General features: G+C 38.8%; 1 protein-coding gene across 4 annotated transcripts in view; it reads left to right on the top strand.

Moving 5' to 3' along the window:
* Window positions 1-15510: 15510 nt before the first annotated feature.
* The window catches only part of MAP3K7 (mitogen-activated protein kinase kinase kinase 7), a 66710-nt gene continuing 55379 nt past the window's right edge, over window positions 15511-26841 (top strand). For 3 of the 4 annotated variants that reach the window (XR_004422635.1, XM_033102423.1, XM_033102424.1), the window contains exon 1: window positions 15511-15799. Coding sequence is in view for 2 of the 4 variants with exons in the window: in XM_033102423.1 (XP_032958314.1) it covers window positions 15680-15799 (120 nt within the window). In the remaining 2 variants the exon portion in view is untranslated. Of the gene's footprint in view, window positions 15800-15897; window positions 16108-26841 lie in introns of those variants that run through there. The other variant, XM_033102425.1, reaches the window with a different exon arrangement.

Below are 26841 nucleotides of genomic sequence, written 5' to 3'. Positions count from 1 at the left end.
TTAAATAAATACTGTGCTTGAATAAAGTCGACAAGATAGGTGAAGCTAAATTGTTGGCTGTCAGTCACCGCCAACCCTGCACTATTTCAAAATAATTGCTGATAAGATAGTTTAGAAGAGTCCAAATTCTGTATACAGAAGGTACTTTGGATGTACCAGTGTTTAATGTAAATAGAGTCTTCACTTTCTTACATGAAAAAGAACGTATGAAAGCTAAAGGCCAACATAAAATATAAAGTGTTTTCTATTGTATTAAAGGAATTGGGCTAGAAAAAAAGTTGTGGTCTTTATCAATGGTTTAGTGTTCAAGGATATCATTTGGAATAGTAGCGACAGATAGCAAGACGGAGCTGAGCTACGAACCCACAGAAAACTCAGACATTTCTGAGTATACCTGGAGGACAAGTGAGATTTGGCCGCTAAAGGTCTATTTCTAAAAGAGACCAAGGACGCTCCCGGGAAATAACTCATCTTTAGGTTAGCAGAGACTTTGGGGGTACCAATGAGGTACCAAGTAAGGGCAACGAACTGGCGTCAACACAGAGGGATGGGTGATTTGGCCATGTTAGCAAGCTGATGTGAGACATGTATGGAGACTTCCTGAAAGCACTGGTAAGAATTTAAGAGGCCGGAATGACCTCAGAGTGGGCCTAGCAGGGTAGGAGAGATGGAAACTGGGGGGGGATGGGGGGGGGGATGGGACATGATAACCAGAGAAATACTGTTTTGTTTCTATTAGTGTGACCCTTGACCCTATTTTTATCCTATATCTGGTGCACCCTAAGGAAATGTGAGTTAAATAACAACACTAGGCCTTAACTGGGGAAAAGTCATTAGGAAGCTGACACTATGCCAAGTTCTTTCAAGTTTTGGTTGATTTTAAATTTTGGAAGCAGAGTACTTTTCTATTTGAATCATGAGAATAACAGATAACTACTGAAGAAAGATTATTTGAGGACTCATTCATGACACTAACTGGTATAAATCAGTCTTGAAACTAATAGGGAAAAAAAGCAAAAACAACCAAAAAAAACCCAGAACAGCCCTAGCCTCTGGGGTTTGGGACAGGAATTAACTGGGAAAAGGCATGAGGGAACTTAGTATTAGGATGATGATAATGTTTTATATCTTGATAATGTTTGGATTACATAGGTGCATTCATTTGTCAAAACTCAACAAATGTCGAGTTGCGCATTTAATATATTTAAAATTTACCTCAAAAGAAAAAATGAAAAAAATATAAATTATTGTACAAATGCTGAAGCATTTAAGGGAAAATGTACCAACGACTGCAATTTACTTTCATCAGTGAATACATCAAAAATTAAGATGCATTAATGGTTGGATAAAGGATAGAGATGTGATAAAACAAGCTAAGTATAATGTTAATGATAGAATCTTGGTGGTATTTGGGTGTTCACAGTAAAATTATTTCAAGTTTGCTGCATGTTTGAAAACTTTCATAATAAAGTATTAGAGAGAAAAATTAATTCCTTCGATCTAAGGTTTAAAGTCTAAAAGGGATGATAGTGGACTAACATGTAATATGTTTACACCCCATCTAAAACCAACAAAAAACCAGAATGAGATAGGAATAGGCAAGAACAGCATGTCAGCTCTGTCTCACTTCTCTGGCTTCTGAGTCTCCTAGCATCCCCAGCACCCCAGGTTATATTGATTCTCCCACCTGGAAGGTCAATCTTTACCTGGTTATCCGGCCTTTCGGTGTATTAGGCAGTCAACATGGAAACAGAAACAGCTTTCTACTAAATAACCATCCCAAACTCATACACACATCACCCTCCAAACAAGTAAGCTTAGCAGCCGACACACTTGACAACAATCCCAGTCTCATCACTGGCTTCCATGTTGGTGTCTGCACCTCTTCTGCCCACATTCAGGCTTGAGATTCAGTGCCCCTGTGACGACCAATGGGCTTCTGGGATTAACCCGCTCCTTTCAATTCCAGCTCTGGGAAACTTGAGTTGTAAGGATGGAGTTTCTGTTTTGGTTCCTGTTATCTCATCAGATTTCTGTGGTCACTCTCCCAGTTTGGTGCCTGAGGCCCAGCCTATCACATAAATAGATGGTGACGGCTGTACCAGAATGACCCCTAGGACAGACAGCTAACGAAGAAAGCTACAAAGGGTCCTTGACTTAGAAGGCATGAGGCTCAAAAAAGGGTTGAGATGGTAAAAGCTCCATCTGAAGAGCCTGAGGTCAAGCCACATAGTTCTGCAACAAATAGATTTAAGTCCCTACAATGTGCTAGGCGATATGCCAACCACTGAGTAATTCGTGGTGAACAAAATAAATATAGTCTCTGATCTCACAGAGCTTACAGTGGTGGAGAGGTAGTAAATAAATATTAAAAACCAAATATATATACATATACATGCATTGTTATAAATACTGTGAAAAATGGGGTTCTTTGATAGAATATTAAGGAGATCCACTTGAGACTGGGTGGGGAGGGAATGTCTGAAGAAGTGTCTTTAAGCTGCAACCATGTGAAGTGTCAGGGGGAAGAGACAGTCAAAATGAAGGGGAGAAGATATGAAAGTCTGTACGACAGATTAATGTTAGAGGAAAGGGACACACGCTTGTTTGCCTGGAGCAGCATCGGTCTGGCAGTGGCCAGTTCTTGTGTGTTTCGGACAAGTGAGCTTGGGCCAGATCCTTGCAATTCTGTAAGTGTGTTAAAGCCTTTGGATTTTAATCAAGTATAATGGGAAACCACTGGCATTTAGACAAAGGAAAGGAATGAAGTCTTCCTGAGTGCCACCTGCCCACGAAGTGGCTCCAGTTTGGGGTACCAAGTCTTCTGCAATAATATAAAGAATGTCAGTTCCAAGTGGTCAGGGATTTTTATCTGTATTGCTCACTGCTCTATTTCCATGTCTAAAATAGTAGGGACTTGGTAAATATTTGGTGAATAAACAGTGTATCTCTAAGGACAATAGGGCTTCTAGATGAGTATGTTTGTTGATTTCCATCATAACCAGAGTTTCAATGGCTCTGCTCTCCCTTAAGCATCTAACTATGGTTTCAACACCATAGACACCTCTTATTGCTTCAATGTAATGAAAAGCTTAACTCTCTAGCACATATCTGAAGAGCAGAAAGGCTTTTAAAAACAGAAGTCTACTTGTTTGGTGTTTTGATCACATAAGTCTTATTGGAAAAGGGAAAACAATGGTTTCATATAGTCTATACAGTAAGTATTACGAAACACACAGTTGCATGTGAGATAAAAAATACAAACCGTGAAGGGGTAGCAGGAGAATGTTGGTGGAACAGCTGGAACTTAATGATTCATGTAGGTAAGAGTTGGGGTGGATCTCCAGTCAACTGGACCCAGATGCTCGGACATCATCACGGGATGCTCTCTCCCTGTCCCTGCTACAAGTCCCTTTACAGGCTCTTCCCAAACAGTCATACAGACATCTATACTACCATGTTTCCCCGAAAATAAGACCTAGCCAGACAATCAGTTCTAATGTGCATTTTAGAGCAAAAAATAATATAAGACCCGATCTTGTTTTACTATAAGACCTGGTTTTATATTAATTTTTGCTCCAAAAGACGCATTAGAGCTGATTGTCCGGCTAGGTCTTATTTTCGGGGAAATAGGGCAGTAGTTCCAGGTATACAGACTACCAGTCTAGCAACTCTAGCAGAAAAAGAATGCCTCTTTCCCACAGTGCTAGCCAAAGTCTATTGGCTCTGATTGCCCTGCCTTGCTTTACATATCCACCCACAAACCAATCATTGTGGCCAGAGGGATGCACTATTCTTCATGGCCATACCTAGTTGTTATTCTCACCACTGAAGGGAGGAGCAGTCAACCTCACCTGAAACCCACGTACAGAGAGGGGTCATTTTCCAGAGGAAAACCAAGATATTCATGCCAGAAGAAGGGGAAGTGAAGGTTAGGCAGACAAATAAAAAGCCAACTACAAAAATGTTAAGAATCATTTCTATGTGCAAAGAATATTAAAGGCAAAGAATGAATAGTAACTGTTTTTATCAAAGGAAAGCACATGAGTACAAAGCTTCAAATAATGGAATATGTATATAAACTTTCTGCTAAGTTTTCTCAAAGTTCAACTGAGTGCAAATTATAAGTGAACACTCCAATCCAATACATGCACATGAAAAAACATAGCTTTTAATTTATAAATGTCTACCCCTGACATGTGGCAGGAAGTCGGTAACCACTTATAAGAATATTGTGCATTTCTAAGAAAGTTTTAACTTAATACTTTTTAAATGAAGCTCAAAATTGCTACAATGTGGAAAGCTAAATGTAGCACTTATTTCAAACTGATATGTACTATTCTGCATAGTATTAAGAATTACTTGTTGGGGGCAGACGGGAGGCTCAGTTGGTTGGAGTGCGTCCTCTCCACCACAAGGCTGCCAATTCGACTCCCGCAAGGGATGGTGGGCTGTGCCCCCTGCAACTAACAACGGCAACTGGACCTGAGCTAAGCTGCGCCCTCCACAACTAAGACTGAAAGGACAACAACTTGACTTGGAAAAAAGTCCTGGAAATACACACTGTTCCCCAATAAAGTCCTCTTCCACTTCCCCAGTAAAAATCTTTAAAAAAAAATTATTTTTGTCTTGGACCACTTATTTACTTAATTAAAAATGCATTCAGTTTTGAACATTTTTATACTTAATCAAAAACTTTAAAAATCTTAAGTGTAAATATAGCTGAACCAAATATGAGAATGTTGAAAAATGCTAATTCCAAAGAGACATTGGTGGAATAATAATAAGGTAGACCTCGAAACAAACAAATTCTACAATAATGAAAAGTCATTCTTGAAAGAGAATTCTTGAAAGAGATGAAGCTAAAGAGAAAAAAAAGAAAAAGAATTGAGTAGACCTACTAGATATGCAAAATCAGTAAGCTACAATTAATATGGAAAAGCATAACAGCACAAATGTACTATTACATAATTCTGAGTCTTGCAATGCAAGCACTGGGGGAAAGAATTAAACACATTGAGTAAAACCCAAAACCCAAAACCCATTAACAACTATTAAGATTTGAAAGAACAGCATACATTTGCAAGAATATCATGTAAATATAGCTGGAAACAAAATAAGCTCAACTTTAAGCTTCCACCAGGGCAGAGTCAAGACTAAGTAATCATTAGTCTTCTTCATTGCTGTATCTCTAAAGCCTAGAATAGCACCTGGCTCATAGATGTTCAGTAAGTTTTGTTCAATTAAAGAATGACATACATAATCACTCCACCCAGTTATTTCCATTATTTAAAGTGAACAATTTGGTGGATTATCTGGTGATCTCAAAATGAAACAGTTAATCCAAATCTGCCACTCATATGTTGGGGTATATACATTTTCAGGCCTGAAAAAGAAACAAAAGTCCTCCCCACTATCCCTCTTTAGCAGACTTGTACTGCCACAACCAAGATTCTACCTGGATTGCTTGCAGAATACCAAGTTCTTTGTTGGGTTTCCCCTAGAAGCAAATCCTGAGACCAGGATTGAGTGAACTTAGCTTACTTGGAAGAGTGACCCTGACAGGAGATGGGAAGGTAATGCAGAAAAGGAAAGGCAGTCAATACAGGGTGCAAAACTAAGCCGGCTACCCCAGTGGACACCATGGGGAAGCTGTAGAATTATTCCGGCAAAGAGCCTGAGTACTTATACCTCCACACCATAGGTCACTGGGTGAAGGGCCATCAACTGAGCGACATTCATACCCCCACACCTTCAGCCTGCATGAGCACGTGGACAAAGTAGGTTTTGGCAAACCAAGGTTAGCCCTCCAACAAAGACGTAGTGGTTGGCCCTTGGCAGTCAAGCTGGCATGCAAAGAAACAGTTAGAGAATCTGAGGGGATGCAGGGGAGACGCTCAGTGTCTGCTACACCAGGCAAGTAATGGCAGCTGGTTTATAGCAGAAGAGGCCCCAAGAGTAAAAAAAGAGGATATGAAAACAAAATATAACTATAACGTCTTCCTAGAACCAGGCTAAACAGCCTTTAAGGGCACTGTCATCAGTGGCTACTACTGTCCTACACTCAGTAAATCACTGTTGCTTGGTGAAGGAGTGAGTCAACTATTTAGGACTGAGCTATCCAGGAACAGATACACCAGGACACCGCGACAGCCACAGTAGTCAGGACACCGCGACAGCCCACTTGCACTGAGTTCAGAATTTTAATTAATTAATTTATTTTTAAGATTTTATTGGGGAAGGGGAACAGGACTTTATTGGGGAACAGTGTGTATTTCCAGGCCTTTTTTCCAAGTCAAGTTGTTGTCCTTTCAATCTTAGTTGTGGAGGGTGCCATTCAGCTTCAAGTTGTTGTCCTTTCAGTCTTAGTTGTGGAGGGCGCAGCTCAGCTCCAGGTCCAGTTGCCGTTGCTAGTTGCAGGGGCACAGCCCACCATCCCTTACGGGAGTCAAACCAGCAACTTTGTGGTTGAGAGAATGCACTCCAACCAACTGAGCCATCCGGGAGGCAGCTCAGCTCAAGGTTCCGTGTTCAATCTTAGTTGCAGGGGTCGCAGCCTACTATCCTTGCGGGACTCGAGGAATCGAACAGGCAACCTTGTGGTTGAGAGCCCACTGGCCCATGTGGGAATCGAACCGGCAGCCTTCGGAGTTAGGAGCATGGAGCTCCAACCGCCTGAGCCACCGGGCCGGCCCCTAATTTATTTTTTAAAGTTGACTTTTGACATCAGGGATAACTTTGATGCAAGCCTTTTTCTTCTGCAGGAGACAGTCATATACTCTGCTTTAGCCATGAAGTATCAAGAATAAAAATCATGGATTAAACCATAACAATTGCCATAACAATTTCCCCTAATATAAACACAGCTATATAAATAAGCATCAAAAATAAGCATCTTTAAAAAAAAAGGATCCTGAAAGAAGTACAGGAATTTAACTTCTTGTTCTCTGTATGTCCTAAATCCCCCACGTTCTTTCTCAAAATCTAATGACATTTCAAAGCTAAATTTTTAATCCAGATTTCACATCTTATTAGGGTCCTGCAGTTAAATTTTGTTGCTTTCAAAAATTGTTTGTTTGGCAGTTCAATATGCTTCAATTGGAGGTAAATTATCAGTTTTGATGATTTCTATTTCCCTTTAAGGTGGAGACACAGGAAATAATGTATTCTGTTTTCCAAAGGGGATCAGTCTGAGGTTTATTAAAGTTGATAATGAGTCCTTTAGAAAAAGGCAGAAATCAATTCTGAGCAGGAAAGTTAAGGTTAGCAATATTACAAGAAATTGAAACCAAAGGTGACTCCATTTTTGTTAGTTTAGTAAATACCATGTGTCAATTCAATTATGCTATTGTTTTTCTTTTAATGAAGATGGCTTATCTTGATTAATAAAGTTTTGAATTATCTGGCTGTATGAGGAGGTGTAAAACGTACTCTCAATTAGATTGATCCAGGATTGTTTAATTTGATCTCAGAATGAAATTTCCCTTTAGGCTATGAATTTCATCCAGTTTGGATCAGGATAATGACATACTAACCTTAAGCAATTGCCATTTATCGAGGGAACCAGAAGTATTTACTATAAATGTTAAAGAAATTTAGAGATTTAAAACCCTAACAAAAACTGAATGATATCGACTATTTTTCATCCTTCCCAAATTACCAATTTCTACTTAATGCCATGCAGTATAACAACATTACATTTGATGCACTCATTACAGTGTGACCACATTCCTGAACATCCCCGAGGATTCATATCTAAGGATTAATTGAACTTGTTCTCTTTAAAATGTTTTACTCTGCTTAAATTTCATCTTTAATTTCTTCTCCCTGAAACTACAGTTTTAAGCATAGTTGAACTCAAATCAGTAGTAAGTGATCAAATAAGGAAAGAAAGGGAATACTATTGGGAAAATCATAGTGATACAATCTAAAGTATAAAAAAATATCTTATCAAATAAATGAAAAGGCCCCATAGTTTTCCAGGGAAGGCATGTAAAAAAAACGATTCTTCAAACAAATAAGCTTCCATTAATCATCTGTCTTCAGGGACCCCAATAAGCCCCAAAGCAATATGATCATCTGATAGCTCAACAGAAGCCTAGAACTGAATTGTCTAGCAACTAGAACTAGAAGAATCTAGCTCAGCAGCTCAGTAGGAGCCCAGAACTAGTAATCTAGCTCTAAATTGTCAGGCAAAAAGGCTTTGGTAATTTTACAAGGAACATCCAGGGCCAGTTAAAATGAGAATGTCTTTCTATGGTTACAAAGCTAGTAGTCTTTTCAAACAGCACTCAGTATTGATAAAATGATTTTATAGGATACTAGTGAGTTCATCACAACTGTACCAATATCTTTAAATACACCACCCCTTTCAAGCCTGCTTTTGTTAATCTACTTTATTATAACTGCCCCTGCTTAAGTAGGCTCCCTTTCTCTAGCCCCTCACTCAGAACTACTATATATAAGAGTATTAGTCTTTTACTTGATATGGTCTCTAGTGGTTTTGGCAAACAGGAATCAAAAGATTAGTCATTCTTTGAGTGAAGCAATAAAACTGAGTTACTGAATTTACAAAACCAAAGATTACAGCCAAAATCAAGTTGTCCTCACCAAAGTGAATTGTCCCATAGACACTACTGAAAATAATCTTCAACTTGAGTCAAAAGAAACGTATTACAAATCAGAAACAGAATCACTAACACCAACTTTCTGTTTTTAAACAATAGGAAAATGGGTCTAAGTTTACAATGTTATCAATAATTTTTAGTTCTTCAAAATGAATTATTAAAATTCTTTTTTAAAATACATGCCACTGCCTATATGTGACATTAATGGTTCTCAACTCTGATTGGGCTATGAAATAGAAAGTAAGGTTGCCTCAGTCACATCGTAGACCTATTGGGTCAGAATCTCAAGGAGTAACACCGACCTGCAGGCTGAGGCTAACTTTTGTTGTGGCCTTATGTCATCTATTTCTGTTCCTCTGTATACAATTTCATTCATATAAACATTTTTGAACAGCACATATTTTCTAGGCACTCTACTATATGTACTCTGACATACTGGTTCATATCCATTAAGCTTTAGAGGTAGACTGACATTACATTTTAATATTTAACAATACTGATAGGATTCATATACCTATTAACAACACAAACAAAATATTTTAATGTTGACAGGACTATAGCATAACTCAATTAGCTCAATACTGACAGCACAGTCAGGCTTCAAATATTAAAATTTTATCGGATTATTTCTTTGTTTAACAATTCAAGCTAAAGCTATCAGCATGGTTTTAATAATCCATGCTAAAATTGTCTTCTGCCCTTCAGGTAGGAGATTCCATTAAGAATAGTTGTCATAATTCACTTCCTGAATTTCTTCTAATATTTCTTCAATTATCTGAGCACTTAATATTGATTTCCCAAACTTACCAAATGTGATAAGACAAGTGGATATTGAAGATCAAACTAAAGCACCATTTGGGGAAGATTTTCCGTTTAGACTATTTCCCTTTACATTCTGAATGTCTCTGGGCATAACTGTTAAGACTGTCAGTTTTCCTGTACCAGGTGTTAAAGTTTAAGTGCGTTACATAACTGAATTGATTAACAATTTTTAGAAGATTAATTAGCACCCCAACATATATTTAACAGAACTTTCGATTAATACCTTAATCTTGATAGTAGCAGTTTCCCTCTCTGAACACTTTGAATTCCCAGAGATGGCGTCTAAATACAGAGCCTCTATTTACTTAATGGAGCTTTGGGCCTACAACAGAGTAGCTCTGTAGGGTGCTGGGGAACTGAGAAGATGTGAAATGGGCTGCTTACAAATAAGAATGCAAAGCAGGCCCTCTCAGCCTTGCAGGTTTCAAGCACTACATATCCCTTACCCTGATTGCATGCAACTTCAGCAGAGTAGAGTGGTTTGTTGAAATAATGAATAGTAGATGGCATCCATTTTAGTGGAACGTTTTAATTTGTGATTCCCTGAGGCTGTGTGAAATGAAACACCCTTATTTATCCCCGTAAATGAAGCCAAATTGCTTCTGGAATTTCTTCTGAGAAAAACCATCAAAGAACACTGATTTGACATATTAGAAATAAGACATTTAATGAATGCACTTTTGTAGTGAAGAGCACTATTTCTATGAAGATTACTACTTCTTAAATATGTTCTTAACTGACTAAGTTTCTGCTTTTAAAAACTGACGCTTAATACATCATGTTTAAGCTTGCCTCAGAAACTCAGAAAATAAAAATCTGTCTAATCTGTCTGATTTTACATCAATTTTAATTAAAATATAAGTTATTTCTGAAAGCAATCATTGTGCCACAATAGCATCTTATTATTAAATTCAGCACACAATTCAAATGGATTAAATAGCAGTGAGTATTTAGAAAGAAGAGGAACTAAAGTTTACCCTTGCAAAATCAAGAAAGAGAAGTATCTATCCTAAAAGTTAGTAATTTCAAGATTGGAGAGAGATTTAAATTGACCAGGAGAACAAAGCATTTTTAAAATTCTGAAATATTTAAGAAATCTTCATACGTAATCGGTATGCTGCTTGTATATCAATTTAGCTATTTATTAAATCTTCCCTCAGTGACATTATAGAAAATATTTGATCAACCCATCCTTATACATGAAATAAATTATACAGCATTTACTTTAAAATGTAGATACTCATTTATGCTATAGAAAATTATTGTCTACTGCATTTCAGGTGATATTCTAAATCCTGAGGAGACAGTAGTGAACACAATGCTTATGACCTATGTTCCAGTGGAACTAACATTCAATGGACAAGAGTGGGGAAAGAATGGGAGGGCAGAAAATAAACAAGGCAGCAAATAATTAAAGAAGACAATGTCAGATAGGTAAACAGGTAGAAATAAAACTGAGTAATGAATAGAATGCAAAGGGGTGGAGAGCTGAAGAGGGGCTAATATCACTACCTCCGGGATGATGACTGAGCTGAGACCTATAAGGTGTGACCAAACAATATGGTGAATCTTTAAATTAAAAAAATTACTACAGTAAAAGACACATTGCCATTAATACCCCTCAAAATACTCTCCCTCGTTTTGAACACACTTAATACCTTGTTCTTGCCACTTTCTGAAGCGGTTCTGGAAGTCCTCTTTCGTGAGTGTCTTTAGCTGCGCTGTCGTGGCTGCCTCCATGTCCTGAATCTGGGGAAGAGTCAGAAGTCCCATGGTGCCAGATCTGGTGAATAAGGTAGATGAGGACACACCATAATGTTTTTATTTGACAGAAATTGCCATATACCAGAAGCATGTGTTATGTGGAGCACTGTCATGATTTATGGCACACTTTAAAACACATCTTCTCTCAACCGTAGCTCACACCCGCCTGACTGCACTGAACAAGTTGAAACTTGTCACACACTGTTACTAAGGTTCGATGTGCTGCTTCCCATATCAAAGATCCCTGCCTTTGCATCACATGGCACTCGGCAGCAGCATTCATTGTATTTTGTGATCACAACAGAAAGGCTCTGTGTCACACATCGCTTGAGGTATGTCAATTTCCGCCAAATAAAAACATTACAGTATGTCCTCATCCACCTTATTCACCAGATTTGGCACCATGCAACCTCCGGTTCTTCCCCAAAGTCAAAATGACCATGAATTGTAAATGTTTTGAATTGATTCAGGATATTGAGGCTGCCATGACAGCACAACTAGACACAAAAGAGGACTTCCAGAACTGCTTTTGAAAGTGGCAAGAACGAAGGGATAAGTGTGTTTGAAGAGAGGGAGAGTATTTTGAGGGGGATTAATGGCAATGTGTCTCTTACTGTAATAGGTTTCTTTAAACATTCACTGATTTTCTAATCACATTTCGTAAGTGTTAAGATAGAGACAACTACAGGAAATCGCAAATCAAAGTTGGGAACACCCTACCTGTAGACCACTAGTACATAGGAATAGAAATCTAACATGCAAAAAACATGCCTCTCCTAGCCTTTTATGGGGCCCAGGGGAAAAATATAAATGGAGGTTCACATATTCTATGTCTAAATATTCATAAGTTCTAACTCAAGATAACCAACTTATAAAAGAAATACATTCTATCTTCCTACCTTGACAATACTAACTTCACTAGAATGCAGTGATGTGATCAAAACTTGCCTTCAGCTCCTGACTTATCCCCCATCTCCTCCTACTCTGGACTCAGTTCTATACTGCAAGGAACCTTACACACCCACATGTGGACACCCTGACCTACCCATCTGAGCCCACTCACACTCCCTCCCCACAAAGAGATACCCATTGGCTAGCCCTCAAGACCCAAATTCATTGGTCACTTTTGAGTTTTTCTCATGTTTAACTTCTTGGAAGAATTCAACACTGAAAAACCTTTGTATCTTGGTTTCCACTCATCATAATTTTGTTTTCCACAAATTTCTTTGGCAGTTCCTCTACCCATGCCTTAAAATTTTTATTTCTTAAATCTGTTTTAAGTCCTACTCTTTTTCACTTCTGTAGGTGATCTCATTCATTTCCATGAATTAAATTATTATCAGCAGGCCAATACTGTTACATAAGACCGGGTCTTATATTAATCTTTGCTCCAAAACACGTAGTAGAGCTGATTGTCCGGCTAGGTCTTATTTTCGGGGAAACACGGGAAAACGGCAGAAAACTATTTCAGAACTTCCTGGAAATAATATTTGATCAGGTTGGCTAGTCTGGTTCTGAGACAGGGAGTAAAGACAGCACTTTTTAGGTATAGAGCAGACCTCTGAATAATAAACATATGTTGGTTGCATATCCAGCAACCATTCCCTGCTTTGTGCCTCTTAAATCTTCAGATTTTTCTCCTAATTAGCAGCTGCTCCTCTTCCAAGCCCCTGCTTTAGTGAGTTCTGGATCTAAGCTAAACAAGATATTTGCCTCAAACCTCCTGTCCTCCATTCCTCACTCAAGGGTACAGTTGCCAAAGTCTTTTAAAAAAGAAAGTTCCCTGCTCTTCTCAGATAACTAGCTACTAAAAGAGGTGCTTCCTGTCATTGTACTGAAAAGTGTGATGTCATATGAAAAATTAAACTGCTAGAGCATGCATTCTCAGTGGGGGTAAAATCGCCTCCAAGGGGTGAACATTGGGGAGAAAAAAATCTTACTCTTTTTATGTATAAAGCAGAAATATGTACACAGTACATAAACAGATATACAGTATTATCTGTGGTATTAAAGCTTTGGGGGGCATTAGAAATAGCCTTAAAAGACTCCTTAGGGGGCAATGATATTTTAAAAGGTTGAGAACTACTGTTTTAGAGCAATGACAAATACCACAAAAGGCAGAAAGCAATCATGGAAACTCATTATTGATACTATTATTAACTTTAGAAATCAAATGACACCTGAAGCCTGTTCTAGCTCTTGACTTTCCACTTAACTAAGCCAATTAATCCCCTTTATTGTTGAAGCCATTTCTCACTTGGACAACTGAGTAGATGATGGGATCCTTCATAAAGGATCCCAAATGCACACAGAAGAACAAATCTGTGGTGGGTGATAACTTCTAAATTTGCTTTTGCAAGTTTGAAAGGTGTTTAGGTTTCTATTTATCATCTAAATAGAGATGTCCAATAGGTCCAGAATTCAAGAAAAATTTGAGCACTGGGAGAGATTGGGAGTCATCATAAAAGTGGTATAGGAAGTCAAGGCCTGGAGTAAAATTATCCAAAGAGTGTGGAATAAGAAATTATTCCTTCATTCTTTTATCCATTCACCAAACTATCGAGTGTTACTGGAACTACAAATAAAACATGACAATGTTTTCCACAGGAGTTCCTGTCTTCTTGATTGCCAAATCCAATACCCTATTTGCAGTCCCAAATGTGTTTAACTTACGTCTATACAGCATTTATTTGGCTGCCTTTTTCTTAATTGGAAAGCTCTCCTCCAGTGATATTCAGGTCACCGTTCCCGTTTGCCCCTTTCTGTTCCTTTTCAGTCTCTTACCGAGACTTAAAATTTGACATTCACAGGGTTTCATCCTTGGTCTGAAACCTTCATCTCTAACTCCAATTATCCTAGTTAACTTCAACTCAAATTGACTAAATAAACAGCTAGTTCAAAACTAAAATTTGTGTTGATAGTACAACACAGGCAATACTTTCCGCCTTGGAGATACACTGACCTAAGTTCTACAAGCTTGTGAGGATCATAATTGTTTTTGACAAGGAGAAAATTCTGCAATGTTCTAAATTACAGCGTAGGGAGAGTGAGACAGAACTGTTAGTCTGTTGATGGCTGCTCGCCAGCTAACAAAAGACTGCTCACAATCTTTGTACTGCCTATTGAAACTTTATACTAATTTCCAGGTGGTTATTACTACAGGTGATTTTAACCAGGCACCATCCAACTCCAGGAGCTCCACTTGTTTACATGTGGGCTTTCTCCACTGGTGCCCACAGCCAATCTACAGAAACGGACATTTTTTATGGGGACCCTGCGCCTATCTCACCTCCCACCCTTTTCCTACAGCTAATGTAAATTCTTTAAGACTACCTTTCTTGTCCCTTCCCCCTACTTGATGTATAAAAACGCTTGCAAAACTCTGGGAGGATGGACATGCTCTCTTTTCTATCTAGCCATGCTTCTGGTGGTTTAGACTCCATGCTCCAAGACCCGTCTTCTTTCTGGCTTAGCACTTTGGCTCAATAAAACTTTATCTTAAAAAAAAAAAAGAAAAAGAAAAAAAACTTCAGTTATGGAAGTTATCACTCCGTATGTATTATTAATATTAATGCAACCCATAACTTCATATGAACATAACAAATTATGTCAAACTATTTATTTCTACCTTATCTAATATTAACTTCTGTTCTTGAGAACTCAGCCTACATACTGTTATCCAGATTATATGCGCTGGCTCGCTCTGTATTATTTTCGTGAGACTCTCTCCGAGTCAGAGACTGACTCAAAGTAACAGTAGCAACTGTTTCCTTCCATAAACCACACTGAGGGAAACACCTTTTCCAAGGCTTCTTAAAGAACTAGTTCAGCTTAGCTTAGGGGTGAAATTAAAATGGTTCATCACATAAACTCAGTCCAACACTACCCCGGCCGTCTGCAGGTCTCTGCGAGAAAAGGGACCAGGGCCATAACATACTTCACCAAGTAGAGGTGAAACCATAGCTTTTATCTTTCCCGCTGGTTCCTAAAGGACCAACCGCACAGACATTCCATCGTGCTCCGCGCTACTTCCGTTCGCGCATTTGATTTACGTCAGAGCGTCAGCTCTCGCGGTATCATCCGATTGCTGAGGCCCTTTAACAAAGATCTCGCGAAATTTGGTCTACAGATCTAAGCTAGCCTCTTACCCTCCCCCGCCCCACCCCCAAAACTGTCCTTCCTTTCTCAGTCTCAGTTAAAAAAATTCTCACTTCCCCTCCCTCGAGCTCGCTACCCTCCTCCTGTTTCCGATTTCAGGCCGGAACCGGAAGCTTAGTGGGCGGGGCCCGGCGGCGGAAAACGCAGCGGAGCCGGAGCGGGGACTCCGCTGTGGCCGCTGCCCCTGTCCCTTCCACGGATCGCCGTGGCTCCAGGCTGAAAGTCGGTCAGGAGGCGGGTGGGCGCGGGTCTCCCCCGGAGTGTCCGGGCGGCAGCTTCCCCGGGCCCCCCGGGCTCCGCGAGGGATCATGTCTACAGCTTCCGCCGCTTCCTCCTCCTCATCGTCTTCGGCCGGTGACATGATCGAAGCCCCCTCCCAAGTCCTCAACTTTGAAGAGATCGACTACAAGGAGATCGAAGTGGAAGAGGTGAGCGAGGCCCGGCACGGAGGCGCCGGCCCCGGCCGCTCCCACCTCTACCTGTTGTCGACTCTTAAGGCGCCTCCGCGGCCCCTCTGATTCACGGAGCCCCTCGGGGTTCACCGGGGAGTCCCAATATCCCCACAGAGACCGGGTGTAGAGCGGACTCTCCGCGTTCAACTGCTCGGGGGTAGCTCTATTTTTCCCTCACTTCGGCACTCTTGAGTTTGGATTTGACACTCCGGTGCCTGGATTTGGGTCATCTCAAACAGGAGGATGAACTGGTGAGACAGTGTGGTCCACCAGTTCTCTCATCTGTAAGTAGTAAATTCATCCAAGCCCGTGGCCGTTTTGGAGTTTCGATTCACTAAGACATGGTGTTCTTAAGGGCCAAGGATTGTACTTTATATTCGACATTAGCTCTGCCTGGCACGTAGTGGGTGTTCAGTAAATGCTTGGTAAATTAATACATCATTATATCTAACAGTTTCCCCGAGGATCGAATGGTTTGTTTCGCCGATTCCCTAGGAGCAGTAGGGAATGTTGTGTTCTGCCTTCAGCTGGACTAAGTCAGATGAATTTCAACAATAGTAATATACACTGGTGTGCGATGAAAAGATGTTTCAAGTATCGTATTCTGAGGCGATAACTAATGATTTCGGTGACAACTAGAATATAACACCAGACCACAAAATCGCTGTTAGAAAACCCGAATCTATACTTTATTTTGCAGTAGTTTAAGGGTAATAACATGTGCCTGTAATACATTGCTGCTTTTCAAATTCAGAGGAGTAAATTGGTTCTAAGGACCATAACATACAGAAAAGCAAAAATTGTATATATTTTAAAGACACACTTTGCAAAGTGTTAAACCTTTGGTTGAAAATAGTATCTATCAGTTACCATTTACTTATCAGTTTTAGAATTTATTAAGTACTTTGTATTACGTATTCCACGAAGAACCCTGTATGTCCTATATTACAGACTTTTGGTTATCTCTATTTTAAAAATCCAAAATTATTTTTAGGTAGTGACAAGCTAAAAGATAATTATCACTTAACAAATAAGTTTCTTTTCTATGAATGTTTTGGAAGAAGAATAGGTTACTTAATCATATTTTTTTATTCCATAAAGAAACCTTAGAGATCACCGAGAACAACCTTATTTTACAAGGTAGTTTAAATGGGAAGAACGAGGCCTTTTGGAGTTAGAGGAAGGTCCAGTATATTAGCTATGCCACTTAATAGTTGTGTGATTTGGAGCAAGTTTCCTAACTAATCCCTTGGAGCTTTAGTTTCCTTAACTGTAAAATAGGGGTAATTTCTATTTCATTTTACCTGTATAACAGATGCTATTAGGCAACATATGCATTACACCCAACACAGTGCCTGACACATATTACTAGGAAACAGTTCCAGAGTACAACAGTGACCTGCTTTAAGGTCACATAGCTAAAAGAAGGACCTGTGGTTTGGAAAAAGGGGGGGATTTTTGTGTGTGGATATGTTTGTTTTGTTTTTTTCTATTGAGGCTAAGATAAATTCCTTTTTCAGAAGTGGATAGTTTATCCAACTTTCATGGCTAACATTCTTTCTTTTTTAAGAATAAAAATTCAGTGAGTCTTTCTTTTTTAAGAATAAAAATTCAGTGAGTCAGTATAAAAGAATTGCAGTTTTTAAATAAGCATTTACGTCTACTCTGTGGTGAACTGTCATGCTTGTAGACTACAAATTGTTATATAATAATAACTTGTACTTCATGGTCTACCAAATGCTTTCACTGAGTTACATCATTTGATCCCTACAACATTAGGTTCTGCACACTACTTTCTAAAGCATTTTACATTCTCGCTTCTTGGAGGAATGAAAGTTATTAAAAGGAGACAGTAACTTTTTGCTGCTCTTCCCCCAAAGCCATTTAACTTCTAACTAGGTTTTTATATTTCCAAAGACCTTTCAGTTTAAATAATGTTTCAACCTTTCTTTGGTATACTTAGGACATTTCTGAGATGTAGTTTTTTGTTTTTAAATGAAAATTTCTAATATTAGGCAATCATTTAGGGTTTTTTTTTTTAAATACCCAGTTTATTTGCCCTTTAAAGATTATATTTGGATGTTTCTGATGTTGCAGCCATTACATAATTTTCATCAGATTTCTTCATTTGCATACCTTAAAATTGTGGTATATGATCCAGAGTGCACCATGGGTACTCAGTAACTATTTCTCAACTTAGATTCTGCTTCTAGGTTAAAATCATTAATAAGAGAACAGAAAAAGACCAGAAACAGAAAGTATTTTACATTGCTTTTAATATTTTGTATAAGTATAGCCTATAAATAAAGAAAATCATATTCCAAATTTGTGAAATAACATTGTAATTGAATCCGTATACTGATTCATTTTGAAACTATGTAAGAAAAATACTCCAACCACAGACCAAATATACAGTCATTTGTTTAGTTGATGCATATGTTTAAGGCATCAGCTGATTTAAATGCTTACATCCCTAATAGTGTGCCTCTATAATCAGTGTGGCATTTCCTAAATTCAGTTCTGATATCAAATTATGAAAGGTCTCAGCCTTGGAAATCTACATAGATACTTTTTGTTTTAAGTCATTTAGTTTTTACCATTCTGGATCTGAGTGTAGAGAATGTTAGAGTAATTTCTCTGAGGTATGTACATTTTGGGAACTAGCTTGCAAGAAGAGGTAAAAGTGGTGTGATATGGTGAGAAGTGTTCTTGGTATTTAGAAAATTTAGATTCTGCCATAACATATTTCAGTAACTTTGAGCAAGACACCTCATTTTTCTTGTCCTCTGATTTCTCACATAACATAAGAGATTGAAAAAGATCACTTAAGTTCTTTTTCAGTTCTAAAATGAAAACGTAATATATTGTTTCCAGTATTTATGCCCTGTTTCCACAGTAAGCTTTAGGGACAGTGATCGTGATCTCTCACGGAATGGACAGGGCAAGTGATATCCACATTGTATAGATATTGACAGATGGACATGGAGTTTGATTTGCCAGAAGCCTTAAGCCTAAGTAAATGGTAAAGCTGGGACTGAATTTGAGATTTCTCACTCCTGAGTCAGTTGCTCTTTCCACTGGATTTACAATGTCACGTTAGTGCTTTCTAAGGTACTCTATAACCAAAACTTACTCTGAGAATAGGGAAATAAAACACTGATTTCCTTTATAGTGGTTGGTCCTGAGCATTTATTGAACATTCTCTGTGCACAGTATTGCTAAGGTATTGAGAATGATGAATAGAAGAATCTTAGGATTCTCTCCTTAAAAATTTTGAATTGTAAGACTAGAATAAACAGAACAGTTAATAATTATATTTTCAGAACCACAAATTTAAAACTATGAATATAATGTAAATTGAGCACTGAAGCTATAATTCGAAATTAGGGTTAATCACAGAAGGCTCCACCTAGTGGAAAACAGTTTGAAACTAGATTTTGTATAAAGTAAGCCTCATGGATTGGGGAAAGCCCTAAGATGAATTGTTTTTGCAGTTGTTCTCTGCCTAGAATGAATGAATGCCTTTCTTCCCAGAACTTCACGTGGCTGGCTCCTTCTCACCAATCAAGTCCCAGCTCAAATGTTACTTCCGTAGAGAAGTTCTCCTGAGCAGCCTCGGTCTTTGTCACTTCTATTGTCCTGCATGGTACTGACATGTGAGGTGCCTTATTCACACTTGTAACTTCAATGCCTAGCTCCTGGAACATTTTCTATGAGTATTTATTGAATGAGTAAATTAAGTCATCCAGTATAATCCAGAGAATTTATTGCACTAACATCAATTTATGTTCTCTAACATCCTAGAGGGTAAGATCAGTAAGTGATGTGTCTAAGGCAGCATTTTTACTAGAAATGAAATCTGGTTCTCTTTCCAAATGTTGATCCCATAACACTCCATTATACCTAGCAAACACTTATTGTTTAGCAGGTTGAAAAGATGCTGTGAAAGGTCAGGTGCTATGAATCAGCCAGGTATTGGTGAGCCTTTACAAAGATGCAGACAGACCCAGTTTGTCATGGTTGCTTTTTCAAAGGGAGACTCACAGTGTTGACGTCAAGTATGCCAGATGAGCAAGGCACGTGTAATCATTGCAGCAGTTATGTATTCTCAAGCTTCTTTATAGAGACATGCAGAGGTTTTCTCTGAAAGGGAACTATAGAAAGAACTTTGGCAGTGATGTATATTTTGTAGTTTTAAGTTATGAGTGAGTATATGGGCAACTGATAATAGAGAAAGACCTAACTGATAGTGGCCTGAATTAAACTGAATCCATAGATGTGTTAGTCAGTATTTAATTATGGATATACAAAATTAATAAAGTCTTCTACGTGAAACTTAGCAGTGGTTTCAGTAGATCTAGCATTTTTCTCACAGTGAGGAGGTAGCCAAAACAATAACTTTTGTATTGTGTATGTGTACCTTTAAAGATGATGCAAGCATATTATTTGAAAGGAAAGCCCTATTAAGTAGATCAGATGTCTTACGGCAGGCTTTAAAGACTGCATGAAAAATTCAAAAGAAAGTTTGAATTGAAGCTTTACTTTTGTGTTATCAAGCCTGCCTTGTCAGCAGATGGCAGTTCCACTCCGCCACAGTTTATTAATAGATATTGAAGTTCTGAAATAGTTGGAGGCTCCAAGTTCTCTAACTAATAAATGTGTGATCTATGCTTGTTCCATCATGTTCCAAATTTCTAGCCAGAGCAATGGCAGCGTAGCCAGGGTCCATTCACGTAGTCCACAGAACAGGGCCAAATCAAACCGACAGCTATAGTCACTGAACTAAAAATAACGTGAATTGGGGACAATTAAGAATTATTTTATAGTAAATTAAAAGCACCAGGGCATACATCCTTTTCCATTTAGTTTAGGTGTTTGTTTGTTTGTTTGTTTGTTTTTTAATAACGTCACTTGGATGGAGGAATGGAGTAGTCTTCCATTCTAAGTAAATTAGTTTTTAAAGGAGTTGCTTTACACACACACACACACACATCCCTACCTCAAATTCTGATTTTGATTTTTATGCCTTTTAATATTAATAGCATGGATATTCTACACACCATCTTTCATATTTTTCTGTTATATTTTCATTAAGAAATTAAATTTAAATCTGCTTTACAATATGAGACTAAAGTTGTGGACCCAAAACCAGCAGGACTAAACCTATAATAGATACATATTATAAGAGAATTAATCTAAGAACAGATTAATTTAGAAAACATTCATAAATTTAGAAGGAAATATTTCTAAATTGACTTCTCCTTTAAAACCAAAGTCCTCTTTGCATTCCTCTGTTCTTCTATTTTTACAGATGAGGGATGGTGAAAAATATCTGAAATATTTATTTCTAGGTTCACCATTTTAGATGGATGTGTGTGATGGGGGAGATACTTGTAATTTGGATCTGTGCCCTGTTTTACACTCTTGGTGAAACTTTATCATTGGGGAAAGCTGTCATTCTAAGTAATTATTAATGATAATGTGTCAGAGAAACTTGTATTATTCAGCTATGGATGCAATCCAAAAAGCATTTTTGGTTTGTGAACTTGAATTAGAAATTTGGTAGTAAGTAAAAGATGACTTCCTTTTAGTATTTTCTAGTTTGAATATTAAGTTTTACATTGTTTACCTCAGTTGTCAGTTGTGTCAATTTGCCATCTGTGCCACCCTTTTCTACTGATTTACCATATGTTAAGAAAAACTTGGGTTGCTCACAAGAATTCTCTCTCTCCTTTTCTGCCCAAGATCGCTTCTCAGTGCTCTGGAAAACTTCCATAAATAATAACAACAGCAGGGGAGGGCTCTCTGCTCTCACTGTTAATTGGGTTTTTAATACAACCTAATACAGTCGTTCTCAAGCATTAGAATCACCTGAAAGGCTTGCTAAAACACAGACTGCTGGGCCCTACTGAGAATTTTTCGCAAATTTCCAGGTAATGCTGATCCTTCTCATCCAGAGACCACACTTGAAGGGCCATTGGCTTACTGTTTTGCTGTTTTTGTATCTGCTTTCTTCTTGGAAACTCTTCTCTTGGCTTCTTGTGACATTCTCCTGGTTCGTGTGCTACCTGATTGACTGTTCCTTCTCAGTTTTCTTAGTTCTTTCCCCTCTGTGTTTGAAATGAAGTGCTGTAAAGCTCAGTTCTGGGACCCCAGTATTTACATATTATTTTTTGATGATCTCATCCGGTTGATTGACTAGAAATACCATCTGCATGCTGAGGACTCTTCCAAGTTCTTATCTCCTTCCTGACGGCTCCCTGACTCATGTTTCTACTTTCTTTCTTGATATCTCCACCCAGATATCTACTAGTCATCTTAACCTCTGTATGACTAAAACAGAATTCTGTGTTCAATCTGCCTACTCCATTCTTTCTTATCCTTCATTAAACTGTAGCCTTATCTGGATGTAGCCTAAACTGTAGCCTTTTCTTCATCTCTTTTCCTCTCCACCCATCCCGCCTGCATGCAGACTCGCAGCAAGCACTTTTGCTGCATGTGAAACGTAGCCCGGATCTGCCGTTTTCTGCGCTGTCATTAACCTTGTCCTCAGCTGTTTTCTCCGGCTGGGGCTGCCGTGATAGCACTCCTGCCGGTCTCGCTATTGATACTCGTACACTCTAGTTCCCCTATAATCCATTCTTTACATAAGAGCTAGAATGATTTTTTTAAATGTAAAATCATATCACATCTTTCCTTACATCCCTCCAATTGGCTTCCCATTGCACTTAGATAAAAATTCAAACTCCTTGTCATGATGCAGAGAGCCATTCAGGATCCGGACTCTGCCTGTCTCTCATCTTACTTCACTCTTCCCTTCTCCAACTATGCAACGCCCACAGTGAACATTCTGTTTCTCTAGGTCGTCACTAAAATGTCTTCTTTCTCAGTGAAAAGTAGGCCCTGCAGGACTATCATGTTTAAAATTGGGGGGTGGGGAGGAGGAGTGCATACATGTGTACACGTACAATACTGCTCCTTAGCACGTTTATCATTTTCTAAAATATTGTATCGTTTTCTTATATATCTCGATTCCTCTTTGTTTCCCGCTGTGAGACTATCAGCAGTTAAAAGCAAGGATTTAGATTTGTTTGTTCACTTCTATATCTTGAGTGCCTGGGAAAGCACCTACGTAGCCTAGACGAGGTTCAATATTGTTGAATAGGGAGTGAGGGTTTGTTTGTTTTTGTCTGTTTGTTTTCTCTTAGGGCCTTAACATTAGTTGTTTCTTTGGTTGGTTCCTTGTATCATTCAAATATCCAGTTAATAAGCTGCTCAGATGGCTTTCCCATACTATCTCAACAGAAGTTTCTACTAGTCTCTGTCGTATCATCCTATTTTTTGTTTACTACATGGCTTTTTTTACAATCTGATACTTTTCTTATTCATCTTTTTGTCTATTGATTTCTTCCGCTCCCCTTTTCATTGAAAGTGCATTCCATGTAGATCAGGAACTTTGTCTTACTTAGTGCTGTATCTCTGGTATCCCAATTGCTATATCTCTGGATGTAGTAGACATTCAAGAAATATTGGTTTAAGGAGTAAACAAATGAGGTTCATGTTCTCTTGGCATACGCCTCACTTTCACCTCTTGAAAGCAGGAGACCTTACACTCCGTTTCTCCCTGCTTGCTGACTGGGCCTTCTCTATTGGTCGGCTTTCATTGATTCTCAGACTCAGCTGAGCTCTTCCCTGAGCTCCCTGTGTTTGAGATTCTCCCGTCCCGCAGCCTCAGGTATAGGTTCCAACACTGTGCCCTACAACAGCCTGCTTCCTGCAGTCAGAAGACTCTTTAATCTGCAGTTACCGTGCTTTTCTCTTGGGCAAGAGTATGTCTGTATCATTTCCATGTTGCGTTGGGGCTCAGAGAACCTGAGTAAGGCCTCCCTCTGTTTCTCTCCCTTGCCACTCTTACTCATTTGTAGCTTCCCATGTTGGCAAAGCATATTCTGTGAAGCTGCCTCCTCTTGGAGATCTCAGTGAGAAGTGGGGGGACAAGTCCTTTCTGTCCTCTAATCGCTAAGCCTGTCCCAGAAGGCGAAGGAGTGGTTCTTTAGCCACCATCGTATACTCTCACCTTTGGCTGTCTTCAGCTTTAAGTATTTAAAAAATTGTTCAAATACTGTGGTGTTGTCTTGAGTTTCCTCTCTACCTCACTTTCATTTCAGGAAGGCCGGGGTCAATTCTTTATATCATTTTTCTTTTCACTCTTAATATCTCTACATTTATATTATTTGAAAAAATGGAAAGTCATTTTTTGATACTGCAATATGGTGATTGATAAGAAATATATATTTGGTCATTGAGACGACCAAAATGCAGTGTTCACATATATTTGTTCTTTGTCCAGGGTTCCTGGCTCACAGCTCCGCCAACCCTCAGGAATTTCCTAAGTGATGAAAGTAATAAGCATGTCTTCTGTCTGTCTTTTTTTATGCTAATCTGTTTACTTTTGGATCACACCTAAGAATGGGGACTGGTTGCCAGAAGAGAACCAACCTTGTGATTAAAGGGTTGGAGCTTTCCATTCCCACCTTCCAGACCTGCCAGGAGCAGACAGGGGTTGAAGGCTGAATGAATCACCAATAGATAGTGATTTCATCAATCATGTCTGTAAGGAAGCTTCTAAAACACCCAAAAGGGTAAGGTCTGGAGAGTTTCCAGGTTGGTGAACCCCTGGAGATTGGAGGAGAACGTTACGTGGATTGGCCATGGAAGCTTCGTGCCCCTTCTACATATCGTGCCTATGCATCTCTTCCATCTGCTGTCCTCACTTGTATTCTTTTATAATAAATGGGTAATCTAGTAAGTAAAATACTTGAGTTCTGTGAGCCACTCTAACAAATTAATTGAACCCGAGGAATGGGTCATTGGAACCTCCAAACTGTAGGTGGTTGATCAGAAGCACAGTTGGGCCTGTGACTGGCAGCTGAGGTTGGGGTGGGGGGCCTTCTTGTAGAACAGAGCCCTTAACCTATGAGATCTGATGCCGTCTCCAGGAAGATAGTGTCAGAATTGAGTTGAATTGTAGGCCACCCAGCCGGCATCTGAGAACTGCTTTGTGGTGTGGGGAAACCCCTCTTCTGTACATTGGAATTGGTGATCAGAATCATTCGATAAGCGGAAATTTAAATTCTTTAAACACTGACTCTGTGCTTCTAATCTCACTCCTTTGAATTCACAGCAGTTATTTCTCCTATCATGTAATATAGTTTATATGTAGAACCTTGGGCACCTTGGACTTTATTATCATTTTCAGATCTGTTGTTTCACAATACATATAAAATAGCTTATGGCCCTAATGTAATAAGAGGCTTCTTAAAGCCATGGGCTCTCATCTTATTGAATATGCCTGTTTTATATTTCAGAGTGTTCCAAAAAATTGCTTTCTTAAGCAAAAGGGAGCAAGTTTATCATGTCCTCATTTGCCCACATTTTTGTTCCCATTAAGTTGAAAGCATAGCCAGCCATCATCTCAGCACTAGGTGGCACTTGTGCATCACAGTTAGTCATACGTACAAGCCTAAAACAGTTTTTGTAACAAGTGCACGATCCACAGATACTATTAGGTTGATACAAAAGTAATTGCGGTGTTTGGAATTTTTGTTTTTTACCCTTCTAAACCGCAATTACTTTTGCACCAACCTAATATAATGTTTGGAATCCCTGTGTGGACATTCCTGAGACTAGAAAAATGGAACAGGAGGAGACCTACTAAGTACCAGTTGCTTTAATGTATTTGTAAATACATGGTTGAAGAATATAGTAAATTACTTCATAATCATTATTTCATAGTATATCAGTAGGTAGGCTGGTCTCCATCCGTATCTTTTTAGCCTAATGTCATAAAGTTGAAATTTGTTTTAGGACCCATTTGCTATTCACTATGGTTAATTGTGAGAGAAATGAGTAGTACAGTTCCTTACACTGATTCATACCCAACTCCAAGCACTTATTGTTCTTTTGTAGTATTTAAAGAAATGCCTGGTTTTGACTTATGAACCCTATAGATATTAACTGAGGAAAATATAAGCATCTCCCTTTTACTGTTGAGAAAACAAGCTCAAAGACATTAACTTGCCCAGCATTAATAAGCTAATAGGTAGACAGAGCCTATATTCAGACGCAAGTCTGTTGGGTACTAAAGTCCGGGCGTTCTCCTTCTGTTATTCTATTTGTGCCAGGTTTAGTCAGTACCCATTTTTGTTAAAATAACCAGATGACAAGTACAAATAACTGATGTTGGTTCTTTTCTCTTATGAGAGGTGTGGAGGAGAACAAGAGCCTACACAGCAGGAGGACCTTGAGCACCCTGGGCTAGAATGGGAAAGTCACCAGAGGAAAGACTAGCTCCTGCAGACACTGTCCTACTGTTGCCTAGAGGCAGCCCAGTTTCCTTTAAGCCAGTGACACACAGAGGCTGAATGGAGCGAATTGGTCATTACCTACTCTAGTCTTCAGATCCTGGCTTCTCTGAATACTTACCACGTGATCTTGGGCAACTTGCAACCGTATGACTCAGTTTACTACCTTTAAAATGGAGGAGGATTAAATGTGTTAATGCGTGAAAGCATGTAGACTAGTACCTGGCATATGGTAAACAATAAATGTTAACCATTTGGGTGGTTTTATACATTCGCCACGTGAGGAATGTCCATAATTATCCTAGCTCCAGTCATCTTTTGTTATAGAAGAGTTCTGTGCCCAGGAATTTGTTCAGGTAATTTTTGTCTAAAGCAAAGTCTCCTCCTCCAAGGGAAGATGTAACTGCTACTTTCTGAGATCAGATGCAGATATATATGTACAAACGAGGGTACCTAACCTTCTGGTGTTAGACTGCCTGCCATCAAACCACACGTGCTATTTACTAGCTATATAGACTTGGATAAGTTACTTTACTTCTTTAAACTTAGGTGCTTCATCTGTAAAATGAGGATAGCATTAGTACTTGCCTCCTAAGATTGCGTAAAATACCCTAATGTACATAAAGCACTTAGCTCAGTGCCTACTTCATAAAA

The sequence above is a fragment of the Rhinolophus ferrumequinum genome, chromosome 3 (genome assembly GCF_004115265.2).
Source record: "Rhinolophus ferrumequinum isolate MPI-CBG mRhiFer1 chromosome 3, mRhiFer1_v1.p, whole genome shotgun sequence".
NCBI lineage: Eukaryota > Metazoa > Chordata > Mammalia > Chiroptera > Rhinolophidae > Rhinolophus > Rhinolophus ferrumequinum.
The sequence above is the reverse complement of the archived record's forward strand: the minus strand, read 5'-3'. Positions and strand labels throughout refer to the sequence as shown.